The sequence below is a fragment of the Osmerus mordax genome, chromosome 3, assembly GCF_038355195.1.
Source record: "Osmerus mordax isolate fOsmMor3 chromosome 3, fOsmMor3.pri, whole genome shotgun sequence".
NCBI lineage: Eukaryota > Metazoa > Chordata > Actinopteri > Osmeriformes > Osmeridae > Osmerus > Osmerus mordax.
In genome coordinates this window covers 23673086-23694440 of record NC_090052.1, presented here as the reverse complement: position 1 = coordinate 23694440, position 21355 = coordinate 23673086, and the positions used below count along the sequence as shown (strand labels likewise).

Below are 21355 nucleotides of genomic sequence, written 5' to 3'. Positions count from 1 at the left end.
TGTGACACTATATTTATGATGAAATGGTATTTGGGAAAAAAACTAGTAATAATAAAAAAATGTAAAATGAAAACAGTTGGAGGGATAATTTTATTTATTCACTTTGGTGTACTCTTGAAAAATGTAATGCGACAGCAGGACTGAGCAGAAACACGTTGACTTTGACCAGCTGCACTCTGCCTTTTCCAGTCCGGGAAATTACATTACTTATTGTTACAACAGATCCTCCATAACTGTCAGTTCTCTGACTCAACACACAATCAACAATCAATACTCCTGCATCATAACCAGCAAATAAGCACACCAACACACATCAATGAGTCCTGACTTCCCCCTCAGGAGAGGATGGGGGCAGTCCAGGCCGCTGTCAGCTCCTTGTATTCTACTGGCACGTCTCAATATTCCCCTCCATCTGTCTTGAGTGGCAAGGCAGTTACCTAGGTAACTAAGCACTACAGTCTGGGGAAACGCCCGAGAACAATGCAAAATGCTTGTTGAGGAAATGTTTGAAATGTCAAAGAGTTTGACTGTTCAGCCAGGGGCCACTTGCAGTGAGCATCACCTTGGGTGACACTGCAGATCCCTAGCTTTGGGGGTTGGGTAAATCTAAGACAGACCCCTAGTTTAGGGGTTAGGTTAACCTAAGACAGCCTCCTAGTTTTGGGGTTTGGGCAAGTAACCTCCTGGATTCTGGCATGGTCAATCAACTTAAGATTCCCAAAACCTGTCTTGGCAAGCTCCTTCCTGTCCCAGTCTTGTAAAGCATGCCCTTAGTTGAGGGTGATGGCCACACCACCACAAAATGGGTTCAGCCGAGATGCATTTCAGCTTGGCAAAAGTGTCAGAGTTCAGTCTGTCAGTGCAACATAGGGGTAGTAATACAGATGTAAAGAACAACCAGAGTCGAAAACAGATACATATTTGGGTTTGGGGTACAGATACATATTTGTGTTAATAAAACAGTTGAGACACCAGGAATATCATATGGCCTACACTGAATACACAGTCACCTTTTTAGCTTTTCAGCTTGAAGCAAAAATAAAACAAATATTTGTACATACAACACTTTATATTCAAAGTTATAACATCTCTTTAGAAATATTACCACATTTATTACAAATATTTGTCTAATTTGCAGAACTACACATTCCCCTGAGTATGTCTACAGTAGAGTATTGGTGTTTGTCAGAATATCATTGCATGCTTCTTTTAAGTTGATACAAACCACTTGCATTTAAATGTTTCCATATGAATTACTATTCTTGATATTACTCTGGGACAGTATTGAAGATGTAAATCGAAGTGGTTCTTGAGTCAAATACAATAATGGAATCACGCATACTAGTTACAAGAACAAGCGATTAAACTTACAATACATGTAGTAATACATGTAGTACGCCAGGTTATCAGTCCCTACCCTGATAAGTTGTAAGGATCAAAACTTCTTAAATAAATACATAAAAAACTTAACAAAACTTAACTTGCAAGACTGCTGGGTTCTCACTTGTTCAGATTTAGTCAAGTTGTTGGTTTTGAATCTCTGATTTAGGAGATGTAACTGCTTCTGCTGCTGGAAGTCTCTGAGCCTGCATGCTATAAGCCCAGACTTGATCGACACCACACCCCTCAGTCCTGCAGGGGGTCCACTCAGGGAAGGGGTACCGCCCGGACAGCACTACAGCATCATCTTTTAGCTCAGTCAGCAACTTCTTCTGCAACAAAGACAGCTACCACAAACACACTGGTCCCATTAGGTGCTGCATAAAGAAGGTTACCATGTCAGTGTAGTTCAGCCTCTCAGAGGAGAATACTGATGTTAAAGATGTAAAGATCATTTTATTAATGTAGTGCTTTATATTCCATCTTGATATTACAGGTACATTATAGGTGTCTGTAAATACATTACATATAGTTAACTCGTTACATTAAGTCATAAGCAATTTTCCAGTACACCTTCAGACAAAATCTGGCCTGTTAATGTTAGTTTTAGCTCTTAATACTTCAGCAGTTTTCCCAGATGTCATGCATTAAGCGCCATCCATGAATAGAATGTTGAATTGTCGCCATTTGCCACTGCCATCTGTAACAGTACAGTTAGTGCAAATAAACACTGAATTCTGATACAGGTGGGGTTGAATCATGAAATTTGACCACAAGGCCATTTGATGCATCTTGACCTGAAACATATTGATGCTGATAACTTACCACGCTGGGGGCCAAAAAAACTGTGATATTCTTACAGTCTGTCAGGCTAACCTGTAATAAGAAACAGATTTAAATTATCCCATTATCTAAGAAAAACATACTTCTTTATTTCAAAATAAAGACATAAATCATTTGTTATCACAGGAAAAATGATTCAGTAAAATGTATGAATGTTGGCCTTTATGGGCTTCTGGAGAGCCTCCTCTCCTAACCCCACACCACTAGAACGCCTCCTCTCCTAACCCCACACCACTAGAACGCCTCTTCTCCTAACCCCACACCACTAGAACGCCTCCTCTCCTAACCCCACACCACTAGAACGCCTCCTCTCCTAACCCCACACCACTAGAACGCCTCTTCTCCTAACCCCACACCACTAGAACGCCTCTTCTCCTAACCCCACACCACTAGAACGCCTCCTCTCCTAACCCCACACCACTAGAACGCCTCCTCTCCTAACCCCACACCACTAGAACGCCTCCTCTCCTAACCCCACACCACTAGAACGCCTCCTCTCCTAACCCCACACCACTAGAACGCCTCTTCTCCTAACCCCACACCACTAGAACGCCTCCTCTCCTAACCCCACACCACTAGAACGCCTCCTCTCCTAACCCCACACCACTAGAACGCCTCTTCTCGTAACCCCACACCACTAGAACGCCTCCTCTCCTAACCCCACACCACTAGAACGCCTCCTCTCCAAACCCAACACCACTAGAACGCCTCCTCTCCAAACCCAACACCACTAGAACGCCTCCTCTCCTAACCCCACACCACTAGAACGCCTCCTCTCCTAACCCCACACCACTAGAACGCCTCCTCTCCTAACCCCACACCACTAGAACGCCTCCTCTCCTAACCCCACACCACTAGAACGCCTCCTCTCCTAACCCCACACCACTAGAACGCCTCCTCTCCAAACCCCACACCACTAATTCTCTCAATGAGACCCCTCAGCTGCAGCAGCTCCAGATACAATCAATGTTTTATCCTCTATGAGAAAACTAACACCAAACTGAACACTAAAACTAAGTGTAGGTTATGTCACCTTCCACAGGTCTTCTCGTCTGAAAGACACCTTCTCATATTGTCCTGCTCTCCATGCATGGAAGCGAGCCAGAGAAATAAGCCAAGGGTTCAGTTCGTACCCCACAGCAGGACTGAAGCCCTGACGGTTGGCTTCTAGCACCTGAACAGATCAAATAGAAGTTTGAGGCAACAAGTCTGAATGCTAGCTTTCCTAGTAAAGTGTTGTGTCTTCTTGGACTTGTCTGTGGTGTGTGATTTGTGCAAACACACGTGCAGGAACCAATAAAGCACACATGAATGCACACACTCACAATCCTTCCATCGCCTGAGCCCAAGTCTACAAGGGTTCCATGTCGACCTTTCAACAACGTCATAACATTGTTTACTTGGATTCTGCTGGCAGGTTGGTATGGCACCTGAAAGAAATCATCTCACATGAATACAGTGTCTTCTTTTAAAGGTTTTGTTTCTAAAAGTACTAACTATTTTAAATTACTGATGAAGGACGCAACATAACCATGGACATTCCACGTTCAACTGTAACAAAGTTACATCAAGTAGACAGTTATTATGATGGTCGGGCTTATTAAAGGCTGAATTGGCCAAATACGACTGTTAACTAGCAGACCCTGGCTACATTTAGCGGGTCATCACAGTTTACAGTTAAATTTAAGACGGTCAGCTCATACGTGCTCTATAGAGTGCTTCTAGGGTCTATTTGGAGGTCATTTCCCCCAAAATGTGTCTAAACCAGGGCAAAATGGTATATTGTACTGCCGGCAAAAGTTACGCTAGGATCCTGTACTACTTACATTGTAAGCCATCAGTGTTAATGCACTCATTTGAGTTCTACAACACGCCTGAGTTTCTATTCCATTTTCTTTCACACTGCCATGAGGATGGGCACAAAATATGCACAGTCGGGCTATAAAACAGTAACACAATACTTGACCTGTAATCTCAGGGGAACTTTTCGAAAGCCTGGCATAAGAACTCCTGCCCACATGGCATACACTGCTAGACCAGTGCCAGCTGTTATTTGGAAAATACCCCAGGCTCCCAGACGCCTGTCCTTGAATTCTGCAAGGACCTCCTCTGGGGTGTCTTGATCCATGATTAAGGACCAGGTAATTGAAATACACCGATGTTAAGCACTAATATATAGTGAAGGTGACTTCGCCACTCGTTTATAACGTTGATACATTACTGTCATCAAACAACATATTTGAGTCCGAACGCAAAATAATACGTACCTGAAACAATGTAGCCACTAAGGTTCCGCTACGAGATTTAAATATCATGGGACGCGGAACTGTTCATAAATTTACATTTATGCATTTAGCAGACGCTTTTATCCAAAGCGACTTCCAAGAGAGAGTTTTACAAAAGTGCATAGGTCAAAGATCATAACAACAAGATAGCCCCAAACATTGCAGGTAGCCAAACATGATGCATACATTGTGAAAACCAAATACGTCCCAAAGGGAAGAACAATTAGAGCATGTAGTTAGACAAGTTAGAATTTAACAGCAAGAACCTCAAAAGTGCAAGAGTGTACCTGTGGAAAAAGCAAGCAACAATAATATATTTCACGGCGAGTACAATAATTTTAAGACAGTTACAACAAACCAACAAAAGCAACAAGTCTCTCAATAAGAGACATTGTGATCCTGGAGGAAACTAACATCAGGTCCAGCCAATCATTCCTAAGTGCCGTTGTACTCCCGGAACAAGTGCGTATTGAGCCTTTTCATACCCATAATATAGGTTACTAAGTAAGCAAAATAATTAAGGCCTGGGCTGAAGATAATAATTGTATATTATATTAATTTATTGTTCTATATTTTAAGTTTTTCAGGCAATTAATACATTGAATTATTGCAACTAAAAAGCCAAATTATAATCTTTATATAAACACCATCACTAATTATTCAGGGGATCCATCTGAAGTATATTCTGGAAAACTGTAAATGTTCATAACCAAGAAACTTCTTTACCTACATAAATTCAATGTAGTTGAATAGGAGAACCTGTGTGTTTTATCTACTATGACACATCTTCTAGAACAGGGATTCACAACAGGTGGGCCGCCAAACCAATGAAAACTAAAGTATGAAAAATGAATACATATCAAAATATTTATGCATACTGTTGGTAAATGATTATAACAATTCTTACACATTTTAAAATGACATTTTGCCTTTAATTTATCATGACCGAAACGCCAATAGTTACGCTTGGCACGGTGACGAAACACCAAGGTTACTGTAGTCTAGCGAAATGAACTGCAAAGTCAATTATGATACCAAGTGAGGCTACATGCATGTTTTAGGTGCCGGGATAAGTAGTATACATAGGACCAGAGCCATTTCTCTCTGGCTCTGCATAGGACATTAGCTAGCAAGCTTAACTATTTACACATTTTAGTTTGTTAACCATAAGCCATGAATATTATAGAGATCCCACAAGTTGGCCCACATCTTCAGCTATGAATATGCATATTATTTTGTTCATTAGTTACCCAAAAACTATTTTTGTGAAGTCAGTTTTAGATAAAGTTTTGATTTTAATAACCCCCTTACTGAACCACAACAATCCTTCCATAGTTCTTTGAGCATCTAAAAATGCATCATTATACATGCAATTTATATTTTATATTGTATTTATGAACAAAGGCAGGACAGAAGTTGTTAGTTTGTGTTTTTAGACAAACTAACAGTTTGTCTAAAAAGAGTTTCTGATGAAGCCTGTAATAATATCTGGTTAGATTAAGGGATGCAATGGATATTTGAGTGGTCTCACCAGTAGACTCAGGGAGTACTTGACTTTCTGAAATATGTCCACAAACTCTTCCTCAGAGGGAGGGCAGGCCTTTAGGGTTTAACCTTTTGGCATGTTGCAGACATGTGTGTTTATGTTCACGTCTGGCACTGTTAACTGTTGAGCAAAGAAATTGAAAGTTTTTGACAACACAATTCCATGACATGCATATACACACATCAAAACACACTGTGATTGTAAATACATTTGAACATACACTGTTGAACATATAACAAAATATTATATTGTAGGAGTTTACAGGAGTTCAGGCCTACTGGAGTATTCAGTAGGCCTGGCTCCTGTTGCATCAAGGTCATAGGTCATCTACCAGATGTTACTTAGTTCCGTATGTATGCCATGAGGACAGTAGAAACCAGATGAATTATGATTCTGTCATGTTTCCCCATATAAGGCTAGAAGATAGTATTACTCTCTGTTGAGACTTGATTACCTCATGCTGTCCCCTAAAAGGAAAGTATTCTATGGAAACTATTTTTGTACTTGTTTACTTTATTGTACATAAGTATAGTCATTCATTCAACACAGACATCTGTGTGTGTGTGAGGAAAGAGGGGGTGAGACCGTTACAATTCAACTTCTTGTAGCCTACAGAGAAGCACTGATTATAGGAATCATGTTTTAAAATGTAACAGATCGTTTATGACTAGGGGAGATCAAAGGTGTATGAAAATAGTGACATAGCAATTTTTTAATTCTTCTGTGTCACACTACTTTTAGGACCGTGTCATTTGAAGGATTCTACAATGATTGTTATTCAGTTAGGTTAAGGTGAACTCACAGGATGTTCCACCAATTAAACATCTAAACCTGTTCCGGGTCCACATACAAATGACCACATCTGAGTCATGTGTCCTTATATATTTTTTTTATTTTTTATCCACCTTAACTCCTCCCTCAATTCATTCAATACACAGTCTCGATGTCAAAATGTTCGTCTTGATCCCGATTGCGTTGCTTGTATCTCCGCAAGCATTCCTGATTACGGTTTGGACAGCAGTCAGAAACGTCACACGACAAGGCATTTAGTAGGAAATGAGCCCTAACCCTAACTCCAGCTCTCTCTCTCCCTCTCTCTCTCTCTCTCTCTCTATATATATATATACAAATACCTGCAAGCTGTGAGTCAGCGTGAACGACCAGGTAGTCATTTAGCATAGCTAGCTACAGCTGACAAAATACAGCCCAGGGTGGTAATGCAAGAAAAATAGCTGGCAACATCAGCTGTGTCGCCATGTTTGTACTAACCCTAACCCTTCCTCAAGGCAGGATACAGTTAGAGACCCACTCCATTTGCCAGTAGCCAGTCTTCAAGCAGCCTTCTCTATGCACAGTCCCATTGTGTACTGTTAATGGCAGTCAGTCCAACCTTCTGAAGATATGTACGAAAAAGAAAAACTAGTCTCACATTCTTCTTGTAGGAAATCTTTCTGGCTTTCACTCTCTTGCTCTTTCTCCCAAAATGTCATTTTGTCATAATGTGTGTCTTTTTCATACTTTGTTTTCTCTGTGTCCTCCCCCAACCCAAAGTCACCATTGCTCTTCCAGTTGTATCTGTCTCAAAACATATCTTTCTCAATATCATTATCTATACCACAAGCTCCATGATGTAGTTCTAGTAACTAACTATGTTAAGAGGCAGATCTAATCTAAATCTGATGTCATCTCAGAAATGTAAGGCAGTAACTTAATGTAGTAAATGCATAAAAGTAAATCTTCATTACCCCTCTCATTCCATATTTAAAGTCCCTGTACTTTCATTGTGACCTTAAACTCCATTAAGATAGATGAGACTAAACGGGGGAAAGACACACGGAAGGACGCAATCATGTAACCATGTGTCACAGATCAAAGTGTCCTTAACTCCTAGCTGCAGACTGGCTAGTGTGTGAGATAAAAGTAAAAATGTCTGTTTTACAAAATGTTAAAGTTTAATTTCCTACAGGGAGCTTTTTGGGATACATATCATAAACCTTAAACAATAGTAAACCAGTAATCTTAATTCTAGGCTTATTCCCTTGATGCCCTCTATCACCCCTGGTGGTATCTTTACATTGTGGTTTTTATATATATTTATATATACTGTCTCTTTAGCACAACCCATTTGTGGCAAACTCATTTAAGTTCATGGGCTACATACAGCCCAGTTAGATTTCAAGTGGGCCGGACCAGTAAACCCATTGCATAATAACCTATAAATAATAAAATCACACCTCCAAACTTTTGCCTTTATTTTAGTGTGAAGAAGTACAAATACATTGTGAATAATAATAAATGAACCATCCATTTACAAAACAGATGTTGAACAGCCCTGATATGTCTTGAGATTAATGCAATTTCAACAATATTACTGTGGTAAAGCAGACAAGGAGTCAGCGTCTTTGGGACGAAAGTGCACTAGGTCTTTACTTGGAATAAACAAGGTTTAACAAAAACAAAGGTCAGGAAACAAAGGTCCGACGCCACACGGCCATAACATGAAAGAATAAGACTCCACAAGGAAGTGGAAAACATCTTGGCTTATATAGCCGTCCTAATTAGTCCCAACATAAAACAGGTGCGCACTAGAGTAAATAGTTATCACCCTGGCCTCTTTTCTTGTGGCGTTTCTGCAGCTGCCTTGCAGTAAAGCTATAGTTAGCCTAGCTATCCCCCAAGTTAACAGATGCGAAACATGTTCTGCCAAAGGTAGTCACGCGTGTTTTCGTGACGTTAGTGACGCAGTGACGTTAGTAACGTCAGTGACTGTGGCTAGCAAATTAGCCACCGTTAGCTTCACTTTTCGCCACAAAAACTTAACTTAAGCCTAAACCATGCAACGGAACGTAAATTCCAATAGAAGCAACTCAATCGCTACCAAGACGAAACTTTTGACACCTACGTTGTCTATGTAGACCAAATAATTATAATAATAATTAATAATAATAATATATATGTGAGAGAACAAAGGTTGTGTCCTTGCCGAAGGCAAAGCACACCCAATAATATATGTGAGAGAACAAAGGTTGTGCCCTTGCCGAAGGCAAAGCACACCCAATAAAGTTAAATACTAACAACTGATGATTGTTATCTTGATTTCCCAAAAATAGATTGTATACATATATAACTTACAAACGTATGGTTTTGTTTGCATAAATGTACACTCTTGTACATTTTAAAATGATTTAGCCTCGAAAGTTGTTAGCTATAGCCTACGTAACTGCTGTTACGGTATGCTCCTACATGTCTTTGGCTAAGTTCCCCAAAAATACTTGATTCGATGTTGAACAGTCAATGTTAGTTATTTGTAAGAGTTTGTTGACACGTCAGATACAAAGACAAAAATAGCGTGCCATGCTAAATTTAGGATTGGCTGTTGTAGTAAATATAACTGTTTTCTATATCCCATTGGGTAGACTACGCACTGGTCGTTGAGGCAATGGGGCAGGGCAAGGACCATGAAGTAACAGTACTCTGCAACCAATGGTAGCACTGTGTGCCCTTACCATACCTTGATATGATCATGTTCTAAACACAAACGTGGCGGTTGTCAAGTTCTTCCAAAGGATTTCCGAAGGCCTCCGTTCGAATTGGCATAAAACTATTCATCAAACTACAAACGCCTATAACTCCTCAGTAAAACGTTCGTAAAGACGTATCCCTACAGGGTAAACGAGTGAGGAGAAAGTGAAGACAAACCCCCTCCAGTGCTGCAGGTCGAGTTAGAGGGCACTCAACATGGTATGTTCTCAAATAAGTTAGTTAAACTTGTCACATTAAGCTTAAATGTGCAGTGTAAAAGGCCGGCGTTTGCAGGGCGTAAGTGAAACAAGCTTTTTAGTTTCATAGTTTTGTTTTGCTTGGCATTGCGTGAGTTACCCAAGCTCCAACCTTCTTTTGTTTGCTTGAGGGTTTACTGCATTGGCATCGGGTCTATATAGCACGCGAGAGTACCCCACTTTTCAAATATTTCTCTAATATTTCTGACATTTAATGCATATATCCTACTATCCTATAATTTCCTGATCCATCATTTTGAATAAGCTCCTGTGTTCTTTCATGATATTTTTCGTTTGACCTTTGTTTACTTCATAATCAAAATTCAGCAAAGTTTTTTTTTAAAGGGGTTTATTTATTATAAGCTACTGCTTGTGTACTAACGTGTAGGTTAGCTATTGTCAAGGAGCATTGAATGTTTTTATTACATCGGAGGGAACATCATTCTAATGCTAAACCCACAAGTTTACCAATGACTGGAAATTAACCTTCAGAGATATACTAAAATGGTATTTGTGTAGACAACCAATACAGTGATATTTTACAAATAACTCTACTCCATGACATTATTTATTACCTGAAGATGTGGATATTTTGAATTCACCGTTATTTCTGTATTGTCTCAGAGCAGACTAATCTACTGTGATTGTACAGTGTGCACACTACTTGTGATGGCAATCAGTAAATTATAAGAATTCACCTGTCTAAACTCAAGGTGACTTGAAGTATGTGAAGCCAACCTTCATTTGATCTTTGATTAACCACATGCATGAGATCGTATGGTTATCAACATGCAGGGAGTCAGGTGGCTGAGTGGTGAGGGAATCGGGCTAGTAATCCGAAGGTTGCCAGTTCGGTTCCCGGTCATGCCAACTGACGTTGTGTCCTTGGGCAAGGTACTTCACCCTACTTGCCTCGGGGGAATGTCCCTGTACTTACTGTAAGTCGCTCTGGATAAGAGCATCTGCTAAATGACTAAATGTAAATTTAAATATCGCTGGTCAGAACTGATACAGTATCAATTTGCTGTTTTTTTGCTGTGATTGAGCTAGGATGTTTATGATTGAGCTAGTATGGTTGTCTGCATGAATAAGCTAGTATGGTTGGTTGCCTACATGGATACCAGACAAAAAACATGGTGCAGTTTAAACATTTAGTTTAAATGATTTAATGCCATGCCCATGCTATTGAAATAAGTATATTGATTTCATATGTGTTTCATTTATGTGTACTGAGATATAAGGTTTTGACTTCAATGGCTTCAATGGTAATCCTAAAATGTGTAATAAATCCAGCAAGTGGCAGTGGAGGGGCAACGGCGACCATGTAGAGACAGAAATGACATGCCGTCGTGTAAATAAGATAAACAACATAAGGCCATGTAGTTTGTTTAATAAATGAGCTAGCTATATACCTGTTTTATAGGAAAAGTAACCTTAAATGACTTCCAGGGGGGGTGGGGGGTGCCGTTATGGGGGCGGGGCGCCCCCCTAATATAATGGTAGGGGAAACACTGAAGTAATATCAAAACAAAGTAACATAATATAATTACGTTTTACTTGAATCATCACTCTATCAAGTAAATGCAGAACGAATATCTTACTGAATAACATTGTCAAATGATAAAAAAAATTACATCAAACTGCAAACATGCTCATGTTAAAATATAATACGGATGTCAAATGAACATATTTCCAGTAGTATTATAGTATACACAACCCATTTGTACTGTTTAAGTCGATTTTTCTTAACAAAGCATACTCTATTCTGCTGCGCAAGATTGGAAGAGTTGAAAGTTAAGCATGGGCCTGACCATATCTCTGTTTTGCGAGCTTCAATGCATCACTGAGCGTTTGCCATAGAAATTAACGGGATGCCATCTTTAAACAGCTTGCATTTAATTTCAAAGGCTCACCATCTATCTCCATTGTTTCTAATTTGATCCAGCTAGCTAGCTAGCATTTTTTGTTAGAATATGTTTCATCTACGCTGTAAGTGAATAATTATGAGAAAATGACTTAATCAGAAAGCCTTTGTTGAAAATATGAAGAGGAGAACTGAGAGTGGACAGTTTTTAGTTACACTTTTTACTGTATTTTTTGGTTGTGCTACCACCCTCAACAGACGGTGTTATTGACCAAGAGCCTAAACCCTTACTGGACATGAAACCACTGTGGAGGGTTGAGTCTTTGAGAAAGAAGCGGATTGGTGGGCTAAATATAGAGGAGAGTAAAATAGATGCGTAGAGTTAGGTACAGAGAGTAAGAAAGGCAGTAAAATGTATGTTAGTAGGGTATCTGTACTTTAAAAAGTTATGGTTATAGTTTTGTCTCACAAAATTTGCCATTTTGTGAGAAATAATTGGAGATATAATGGATTGTTTCACCTAATATGAGATTGTTAGTTAGACAGAAAAAGTAAGCATTCCTTTCCTCCCCTCCACCCCCTCCTATGACTCGTTCCTCCCCCCACCCCCTCCTATGAGACTTTCCTCCCCCCCACCCCCTCCTATGAGACTTTCCTCCCCCTCCTATGACTCGTTCCTCCCCCCCACCCCCTCCTATGACTCGTTCCTCCCCCCCACCCCCTCCTATGAGACTTTCCTCCCCCCCACCCCCTCCTATGACTCGTTCCTCCCCCCCACCCCCTCCTATGACTCGTTCCTCCCCCCCACCCCCTCCTATGACACGTTCCTCCCACCCACCCCCTCCGATACACACAAACATTTGTTTATAACTGTCAGAATACACTTGCCCCACTTCTCTGTCAAGAAGTAAAAGACCCCCCCTGATGGACCTGTGTGTCAACGTGTGTGTATGTGGGGAAAACCTGTGTGTCAACGTGTGTGTGTGTTTAAAAAACACCTGTTACATTACATTTACATTTACATGTATTCATTTAGCAGACGCTTTTATCCAAAGCGACTTCCAAGAGAGAGCTTTACAAAGTGCATAGGTCACTGATAACAACAAGATAGCCCCAAAAACATTGCGGGTAGCCAAAACATGAAGCACATATGGTGAACAACCAAAATAAGTGCCAAAGGGAAGAACCACAAGAGCATGTAGTTAAACAAGTTACAATTAAACAACATGAATCGCTATAAGTGCAAGTGTACCTGTAGAAAAGCAAGCAACAGTAAAAAATATTTCAACAATTTAAATCAGTTACCACTAACCAACAAGAGCAGCAAGGGTAGATTGTAGACCAGGCGGGCCGCCGCGTTCTGAATCCTCTGGAGAGGGCGGGTTGCGCATGCTGGGAGACCGGCGAGCAGCGAGTTGCAGTAGTTCAACTTGGAGAGGACAAGTGCTTGGACTTGCAGCTGGATGGAGTGCTCAGACAGGTATCTCCTGATATTCCGGATGTTGTAGAGGGTGAATCTACACGACCGGGAGACCGCAGCAATGTGGGCTGTGAGGGAGAGCTCGTCATCCATGGTAACCCCAAGGTTCCTGGCAGAGGATGAAGGGGTCACCGTTGCAGATCCCAGGGTGATTGAGAGATCGTGGGAGATGGAGGGTTTGGCCGGGATGATGAGGAGTTCTGTTTTGGCGAGGCTGTTCTATCTGGCTCCTGCTCTCAGCCAGCCAATACCCCCCCTCCCCCAGACACACTCTAGCAGAGTGATACGTGTGATGATGTGCAGCTTGGAGTTTCTACCTGGAAATGTGGAGGTTGTCAGGTCTGTTGGCTTGTCAGCTGTGAACAGCAGAAAGGACAGAACGACGACAGACAGAAACCTTGTTTCAGCAGTGTGTCACACAGGTCCAGAAGATTGGACAGATTCTCCTGTGTGTGGTATAATGATTACATGAGACAGTACTTAATTTCAGTATGTCTTATCACATGGCTCTTAAGTGTCCATTTCGATTCCCGGCCGTGTCAAATGACGTTGTGTCCTTGGGCAAGGCACTTCACCCTACTTGCTTCGGGGGGAATGTCCCTGTACTTACTGTAAGTCGCTCTGGATAAGGGCGTCTGCTAAATGACTAAATGTAAATGTAAGTAGCAAATGCACTGCAAGTAGTTCCATATGTTGTGGTGTGGTAACAGCTTGCAGCATTGCTTAGAATGTTCTTTACATTCCTTGCTTCCTTACAAAATAATCAAACAAGCCCATGCCAGTCTTATTGGACATACTGTACAGCCAAACGGAGGAAAGCACCATCTAGTTATTAATAAGGATTGAGCTGGCTCTTCAAAACTAGAAGCAGGGCAGCTGGACCTAATACCTGAGCTAAAATGATACTGCAAATTAAAGTGTATATTTATGTTCATCGCAGACAAAACAGTGTATGATAACATCTATATTTCACCTTCTATTCACATGACAAGACTGAGAAGACGGCACTTCCCTGTGATGATGACAGCTCCCAGTTAGGGTTGAGCCAGTCCCAGGTTCAGCTTGTTGACCTGGCAGGGCAGGTGGCCCCCACGTCTGCAGTAGAAGCAGACCGCCCTGCATGGGACAGCAAGCTCCAGTACGTGCTGGCTCAGGTGGGGTTCAGTGTGGGGCTGGGGAATGTGTGGAGGTTCCCCTACCTCTGCCATCAGAATGGAGGAGGTGAGTATAGCTAAACAGTATTCTCTAAAACTATCTTACAGTTCTCAGTAACACCTAATAATAACTATTGTTTATTATACTGAACTAGCTTTGAATTAAACATTTTAAATAATAAATAAACAATGATTATGATACTGTTTTTACCTCTCTCTCTCCCCCTCAGGGGCGTTCATGTTGCTGTACATCATGATGCTGCTGTTGGTGGGGGTTCCCCTCTTCTTCATGGAGTTGGCGGCAGGCCAGTGTATACGTCAGGGAAGCATTGGGGTGTGGAAGCACATTTCTCCTAACCTGGCTGGGATTGGCTACTCCAGTTGTGTGGTACAGTGACCTTGAGAATCACACTGACAATATTATAGAACAAGGTTTTCAGCTGGATGGGCCTGTTGTTGCCAGACTGTTTACACAAGGTTTTGGGTGAGATCATTTTTAGTCATTTAACAACCTGCAAACGGTCTAGTTGCTAACATTTCTGATATTGAATAGCATATTAATGTTGAATAGTCAGTACAATAACGGTAGATTCTGTGCCAGGTTTTGTTGATTGAGATGCATATGTGGAGTGTTATTTATTATGAGATACCATTGGACTCACCCCAACCCTAACCCTAACCCTGGCATATACATTCTCCTCCTCAGGTAGCTGCTGTACTAATACTGAAGGTGCTCAGTAAATACTCAGTTAACCCTTTTCTTCCTGTTCCATAGGTCTGCTTCTTTGTGGCTCTCTACTATAATGTGATCATCGCATGGAGCCTGTTTTATTTGGGCAACTCCTTCCAGAATCCCCTACCTTGGCAGCAGTGTCCAATCGACATGGCCACAAACACGACTGGTACACATTGCCCCTCATTCAAATAATAAAGAGACATAAAAGCGTTTTAGATTTTTACTTGATATGTAAATTACATAACATGGTCTACGTTTGGGAAAACAGCTTATCTTCACTATCCTATGTCAACATCGACTGTGACCATGGAATTAAATGATTGTTTTAGACTCACAATCAACAGGGCTATCTCCTTTTCTCTCTCATTCTCTAAAACAATCTCTCTGCTGTAGTGAAGGAATGTGCAGGTACCTCCCCGACCTCCTACTTCTGGTTCCGGAAGGCTCTGGATATCACTGACTCTATAGAAGCATCGGGCACCATAAACCCTATCATGACAGGCTGTCTACTAGCTGCTTGGACTATTGTCTGCTTGGCCATGATCAAAGGAATCAAGTCTTCTGCCAAGGTAACTGAGCACACATTTCTCATCCACATTTCAATGGGATTATTCAGGAAACAGCATCTTAAACATGTAACCTCTGAAATCAAGCAGGTGTCCTGCTCTTCCAGGTGATGTATTTCTCCTCAGTCTTCCCCTATGTGGTGCTTTTTATCTTCCTCATAAGAGGCTTGATGCTGGATGGCGCAATGGATGGAGTCACTTTCATGTTCTACCCTAAAGTAAGTACACTAGTATGCAATACTTTCAATACTCTGTCCAGACTTGCTGGACCACCACTCTGCATAAATGTGTTACTTCTCACAATTCACAATATAAGCAGTGCAGCCTTGTGCAAGGGATGATGTAATACTAGGGGCACTACAGTTATTTGGATAGGAAATCTCATCTTCGCTCATAATTTATGAATGGGAACAATGAAGTACTGTAATAGTGGTTACCAGTGGCATGCTAAACCTCTTTCTATGAAAAATCAGCTAGAAACAATTATAGACTTACAACTGAGTTATATAAAGTCATACCTTTTAAGTAAAGGTGTTGACCCTTGATACTGACTGGTTAGCACTACTGCTGTCTTGTGGATATTTTGATTTGGCAAATGCAATCCTGGGGTCCTGGAATGAGGTGACAACAAGACTACACATTCTCAGGGAGCACAGCTACTCTAACCTACCATGACGACTGAAACCATGTAGCAATACAATCAAGGAGACTCAGCAGTCATTGATACCAAGTGGTGGGAGTATTTTTTAGAATAATATAAAAGGCCTGAATGTATTACAACACAAAGCTATTGCATTTAATCCAATATAAATATATGTTATTCTATATTTTTCTTAAGAGAGGGCGTGTTTAATTTGATAATAAGACCACCTATTATCAACCTTTAAAGGGGCACTGATGACAACACTTCATCCTTTATCCTTTATCTGAATGCTTACTAGTACTCATCTATATATGATTTGTATATGTAACCCCACCCCCTGTATGAAGTTCAATAAAACCACATCAACTCTTTTTGTTTGTCTCTAGTTGGAGATTTGGGGGGAGGTCCAGGTGTGGAGGCAAGCTGCTACTCAGGTGTTCTTTGCCCTAGGATTGGGTTACGGTTCAGTCATTGCTTACTCCTCCTACAACCCCATCCACAACAACTGCCACAGGGATGCTCTCATGGTCTCCTGCATCAACTTCATGACCTCTGTGCTCGCCTCACTGGTTGTGTTTGTTGTTCTGGGCTTTCGTGCCAAGAACATTGCCCTGGAATGCGTGGCCAAGTAAGAAGCACTTATGTGTGAGGGTTAAGGCTAGGGCTAGGTTAGTAAGAAGCACTTGTGTGTGAGGTTTAGGGTTTGTAAGAAGCACTTGAAAAGAAAGGCAAAAAAGGGGCTTAACTTATCTGTTTTGAATAAGCTATAGTTCCATCGAATTACCTTAAGTAAAAATGTACAATCATTAACTAAAACATTACCAAATTACATGTGAAGCACATTATACACATGTTAATGTTATGGTAATTAACAATAACAAAGTTCAAATCCTGCCTAAAACAGGTACATACATTAAGTGTAACTCCAACAGAATCCTTTAGATTGCCCACAGGCACTAGGGATCCATTCCATGAGGATAGTACCAGAACTCTAAAATCTCATGTTACTAGTCTTGTTACAGACTCCAGAGATTGTACATCATCTACCTTAATGCACTATTCTATCAGTTAGGTAGTTGTTAAACAAGATTGTTTGGATCGACCCAGTGGAAGACAGAATGTTGCATAAATGCAATTGTTATTCTAATTCTCCAGAAACCTTGGCATCCTAACAGTCAAAGCTTCTTCTGAGGTGAATCCTCATTGGTGGCCCTGGTTCAATATGTCAGACCCCAGCTCCGTCAGCATACCTGAGTACAGGGAGTGGTACCATCACTATGGCTCCCAGGTGGCACCTAACATCACTGACTGTAACCTGGAAGAAGAAATGAATAAGGTACACAAGGCGATGCCACAAACTCTGGGGCTAATTAAGAATCAAGATCAGCACATGCGACAGTCACCTCACCTCCTACAGCTTTCTGTCTTAGATATCAGACGCACATTTTATTCACTGACAAAGCTTCAGGAAAGTGTGATTGAATATATGTTCTCTTTTGTCTCAAGCTTTTGCAGAGTCTATTTGGGACAAGTCAGTGTCTCTTCAAATTAAAATATTGTTGATTCTTGCATAGGTTATTTAAAACAATTAGAAATTCAGAATTCAAACCCAGCTGAGAATGATTTTCCATATGTGAGTGTAGATGAGTTGAATTGGTTCCACACTGTCCTCAATGGGCTGTCTGCCTGTCGTCTAGGGAGTAGAAGGAACGGGGCTGGCGTTCATAGCCTTCACTGAGGCCATAGCCCTGTTCCCAGCCAGCCCACTGTGGTCCACGCTCTTCTTCCTCATGCTGCTCAACCTGGGCCTCAGCACCATGTTTGGGACCATGCAGGGAATCCTGACTCCCCTCATGGATAACTTCCTGCTGCTGGGCCGACACCGAACTCTGCTGACTGGTAAAGACCCGCTTCACAGAGCTTGTGGAAGCACAGGTTAAAGTACATGCTCACACATATTTTCTCATTGAGAGCAAAACAAATCTGTCTCGGGGCTGTACTGTATTGACTTTGATCTCTTTGCTTTATAGTTACTCAGAGTTTATAGGACCTTTTGGTTCATACATATTCACTATGTTGTTACAAAGACATACATATTGTTTTTTTGTATGATTGTGCAGAGCTTTTTAGTTTCAGCATATTAGGTTTATAACTGTTTTTTGTGTTTGTGTTTTAGTGTGTAGCTGTGCTCTCGGTTTCCTGATTGGCCTATTGTTCACCCAGCATTCAGGCAACTACTTTGTGGCAATGTTTGATGATTATTCAGCCACGCTCCCCCTGATTATTGTGGTGATCTTTGAAACTATAAGTGTGGCCTGGGTTTATGGTGCAGATCGGTAAGGCGTACACAGACAAACATACATTCACTTAGCGTACACAGACAAACATACAGTAACATTTTACAGGATGTACAGTGCCTTGCAACATTTCTTATCCCCTTTCAAACACTCCACCCCACAGCTTTTTAGATGACATTGAGATTATGCTGAAATGGCGTCCCCCGGTGGTGTATAAGTACCTGTGGAAGTATGTGTGCTTGTTCGCCATGGTGACTCTGCTGTGTGCCAGTCTGCTCCGCATGGTCTGGAAGCGACCCACCTACACGGCATGGAACCATGAAACAGTAAGACAACAAGACATGTTCACTATCTGCAAATAGTAAGTAGTTAATTACACAATCACACTTTGGAGACTGGTTTCATCCCGAATGAAGTAAATGACGGTGCCCTTGAGTAAATCATAGTATCTGCCCCTAGGCATTATGTAATCTTCACTGTCATGCTTGCTTTGCCCTAGCCATGATCAATTTCACATTTTATTTAGTCTTAAAAAATATCCCTGCTGGGCAACATATGCAGCAACCAACATTCATGCACATTATTGAAACCATTAGTTTATGTTCATAACTGTAATGTGGTAACTGTGTATTCCCCAGGCCTCTGAGAGCAGTCTAGAGTACCCTGGCTGGGCCATGGCTATGATAGCTCTGCTGATACTGTTTGCTTCCCTGCCTGTGCCGGTCGGGATCATCCACTCTGTGCTTCAGAACCGTGGAACCCAGGGCCTGGCTGGGGAGGAGAGCAGCCAGGAGCCTCATGAGAGGTACACCAAGTGCAACTCCAGTGAGCTGTTGAACTCCCAGCTGTCCTCAGAGGAGGGGGCAGGTCGCCCTAGGGCCTCCTTCCTACCCCTGGGTCTGGACCACTACAGGCTGCTACCTCAACAGGAGGAGCTGGAGGAGGAGGACCAACAGGATACAGGGGTGTGAGCCAAGGAGAAAACAACTGATGATGCTGTTCCACTGCATGGTACCGGCTCCATGGTACCAGCTCGACTTGACTGGACTCGCTACATTGGTTTCCCCCTGCAGATAGACCCCCCTCAGCTGGTGGTCAGTCTCTCTCGCTGGATCTGTTAGTTGGTAACCACAGGAACCTCCACACCCCCTCAGTCGATAACAGCGTTTTGTGTGTTGATATTTAATAGAGTCGTCCAGTGAATAGAACAATTATGGTCACTATTATATGCCACTATAATAGCAGCTGTGCAAAAAAAAAACTGATTTATGCAGGATGTCCCGTGTCGCGATTCTCTCTGACCAATCAGTAGTCTGCTGTGTTTTCACGTCACCTTTGGGTATTGCTTCAGCTTGCTTGGGACCTTGACGGAAGTGTTCCAAGAAAAGTGCCAAACCCGAGGTACCAAGTATGCGCAGTGGAAAAACAAAAAAGATGGGGAGAGCCGGTACCATGCAGTGGAAAAGCACCATGAGAGTAGGACGAGATGCAAATAAATATATATATACAGTAAGTATAGTGTATGCACTGTATTAATCATGTGTATAATTAATAACATATACTTCTATATATGTTTAGTTCCGCACAGTTGTCTGGTATAAAACTATATAGTTGCACAACTGTATTAATTATACACATGATTAACACAGTGCATACACTATTATATATCTGTTACATTTTAGTATTTTTCAGACACTTACTGTCCAAATGGTTTGGACAGTAAGTACAGCAGGTAATCAAGAACCAGAGGTGCACGGTTCTAACAAGGTTTTCAGTAGTTAATGTCATGGGACACCCGACAATTAGTTTCTCCTCAAAACAGTGAAACTATAATATATAATAATATAACATTTAATTTACAATTAGATATATATCTAATAGTGTAGTTTTTTGTGGGAAATAGTCATTTTGATTATCATCAACATGTTAAAAAGTTTAAAAGAATTAGAAACTATTTGATATTGGCCCCTAAATATCATGAGGTAAACTGAAACTAACCCTAAATATCATCTAGCTCCAGCGGGTGCTGCTGTTTTTATAACCCCTACTAACCTTTTTAGGCCTTATTTTTATGTCCTATTTTGTCCATTAAGATGAATATCTTGAACTTGTTCTGAGTACTTATATGTCATGTTATGCCAGGTTGCTTTGCATTGTCTTGTCCTAAGAATTTCAGTGCCCAGTCTGACCCTGTGTTGGTCTGTGCATCTGACAATAAAAGACTTGAACTTGAATATCTTAGTATGATCTTAACATACTTTCTAGTGCAAATAAATCTACACATAACTGCAAATTGAGACTTGCCATGGTCTGTTCCAAAATGCTAACTAGGAAACATGTAGTATTGTAGCATCACAGGCTTTTACCAGCTTGTTACATATTTTATGTCAATTTAAGTGTAACAGGCAGTGGAGGCCAACAGTTTGCAGTTTTTCCAACAGAGGGTGCAATTGGTGCAATTGGTGCAATTGGTGCAATTGGTGCAATTGGTGCAATTGACTTTTGGGAGTATTGGCAGGGCCAGTATCGAAAGGCAGAGTGCAAGTAGTAGTAAAGCTAGTATAGCTTAGTCCTAGTAAAGCTAGTATAGCTTAGTCCTAGTAAAGCTAGTATAGCTTAGTACTAGTAAAGCTAGTATAGCTTAGTCCTAGTAAAGCTAGTATAGCTGAATAGTAAAACTCTAGTTTAGGAACCCCTAGTACTCAAAACAACAGAACTGAAAGCTGTGAGTTACTGTAGAAGCCATGATCAGATATTGACAGCTCCAGACATTCAGGGTAAT

The 21355-nt window shown here is 41.2% G+C and overlaps 2 protein-coding genes across 4 annotated transcripts; one reads left to right on the top strand and one right to left on the bottom strand.

Annotated features, from left to right (window-relative positions):
* Window positions 1-84: 84 nt before the first annotated feature.
* antkmt (adenine nucleotide translocase lysine methyltransferase) lies at window positions 85-4452 on the bottom strand. The gene is made up of 5 exons (XM_067232892.1): window positions 4190-4452; window positions 3549-3653; window positions 3257-3397; window positions 2206-2256; window positions 85-1727 (listed from the first exon to the last, which is right to left on the bottom strand). The coding sequence occupies exons 1-5, from the start codon at window positions 4349-4351 to the stop codon at window positions 1515-1517; spliced, it is 672 nt and encodes a 223-aa protein (XP_067088993.1). The 5' UTR covers window positions 4352-4452; the 3' UTR covers window positions 85-1514.
* A 5076-nt stretch (window positions 4453-9528) lies between these two features.
* On the top strand, window positions 9529-20807 carry slc6a16a (solute carrier family 6 member 16a). 3 transcript variants are annotated; one of them, XM_067232661.1, is made up of 12 exons: window positions 9529-9795; window positions 14170-14398; window positions 14562-14665; window positions 15107-15233; window positions 15461-15636; window positions 15741-15851; window positions 16663-16904; window positions 17432-17612; window positions 17974-18175; window positions 18453-18612; window positions 18737-18899; window positions 19212-20807. In XM_067232661.1, the coding sequence occupies exons 1-12, from the start codon at window positions 9793-9795 to the stop codon at window positions 19542-19544; spliced, it is 2031 nt and encodes a 676-aa protein (XP_067088762.1). In that variant the 5' UTR covers window positions 9529-9792; the 3' UTR covers window positions 19545-20807. The 3 variants fall into 3 exon arrangements, with proteins under 3 accessions (XP_067088762.1, XP_067088761.1, XP_067088763.1); XM_067232660.1 differs by having other exon boundaries at window positions 14562-14719; XM_067232662.1 differs by having other exon boundaries at window positions 14562-14719; window positions 18737-18934; window positions 19212-19267.
* The last annotated feature ends 548 nt before the right edge of the window (window positions 20808-21355 follow it).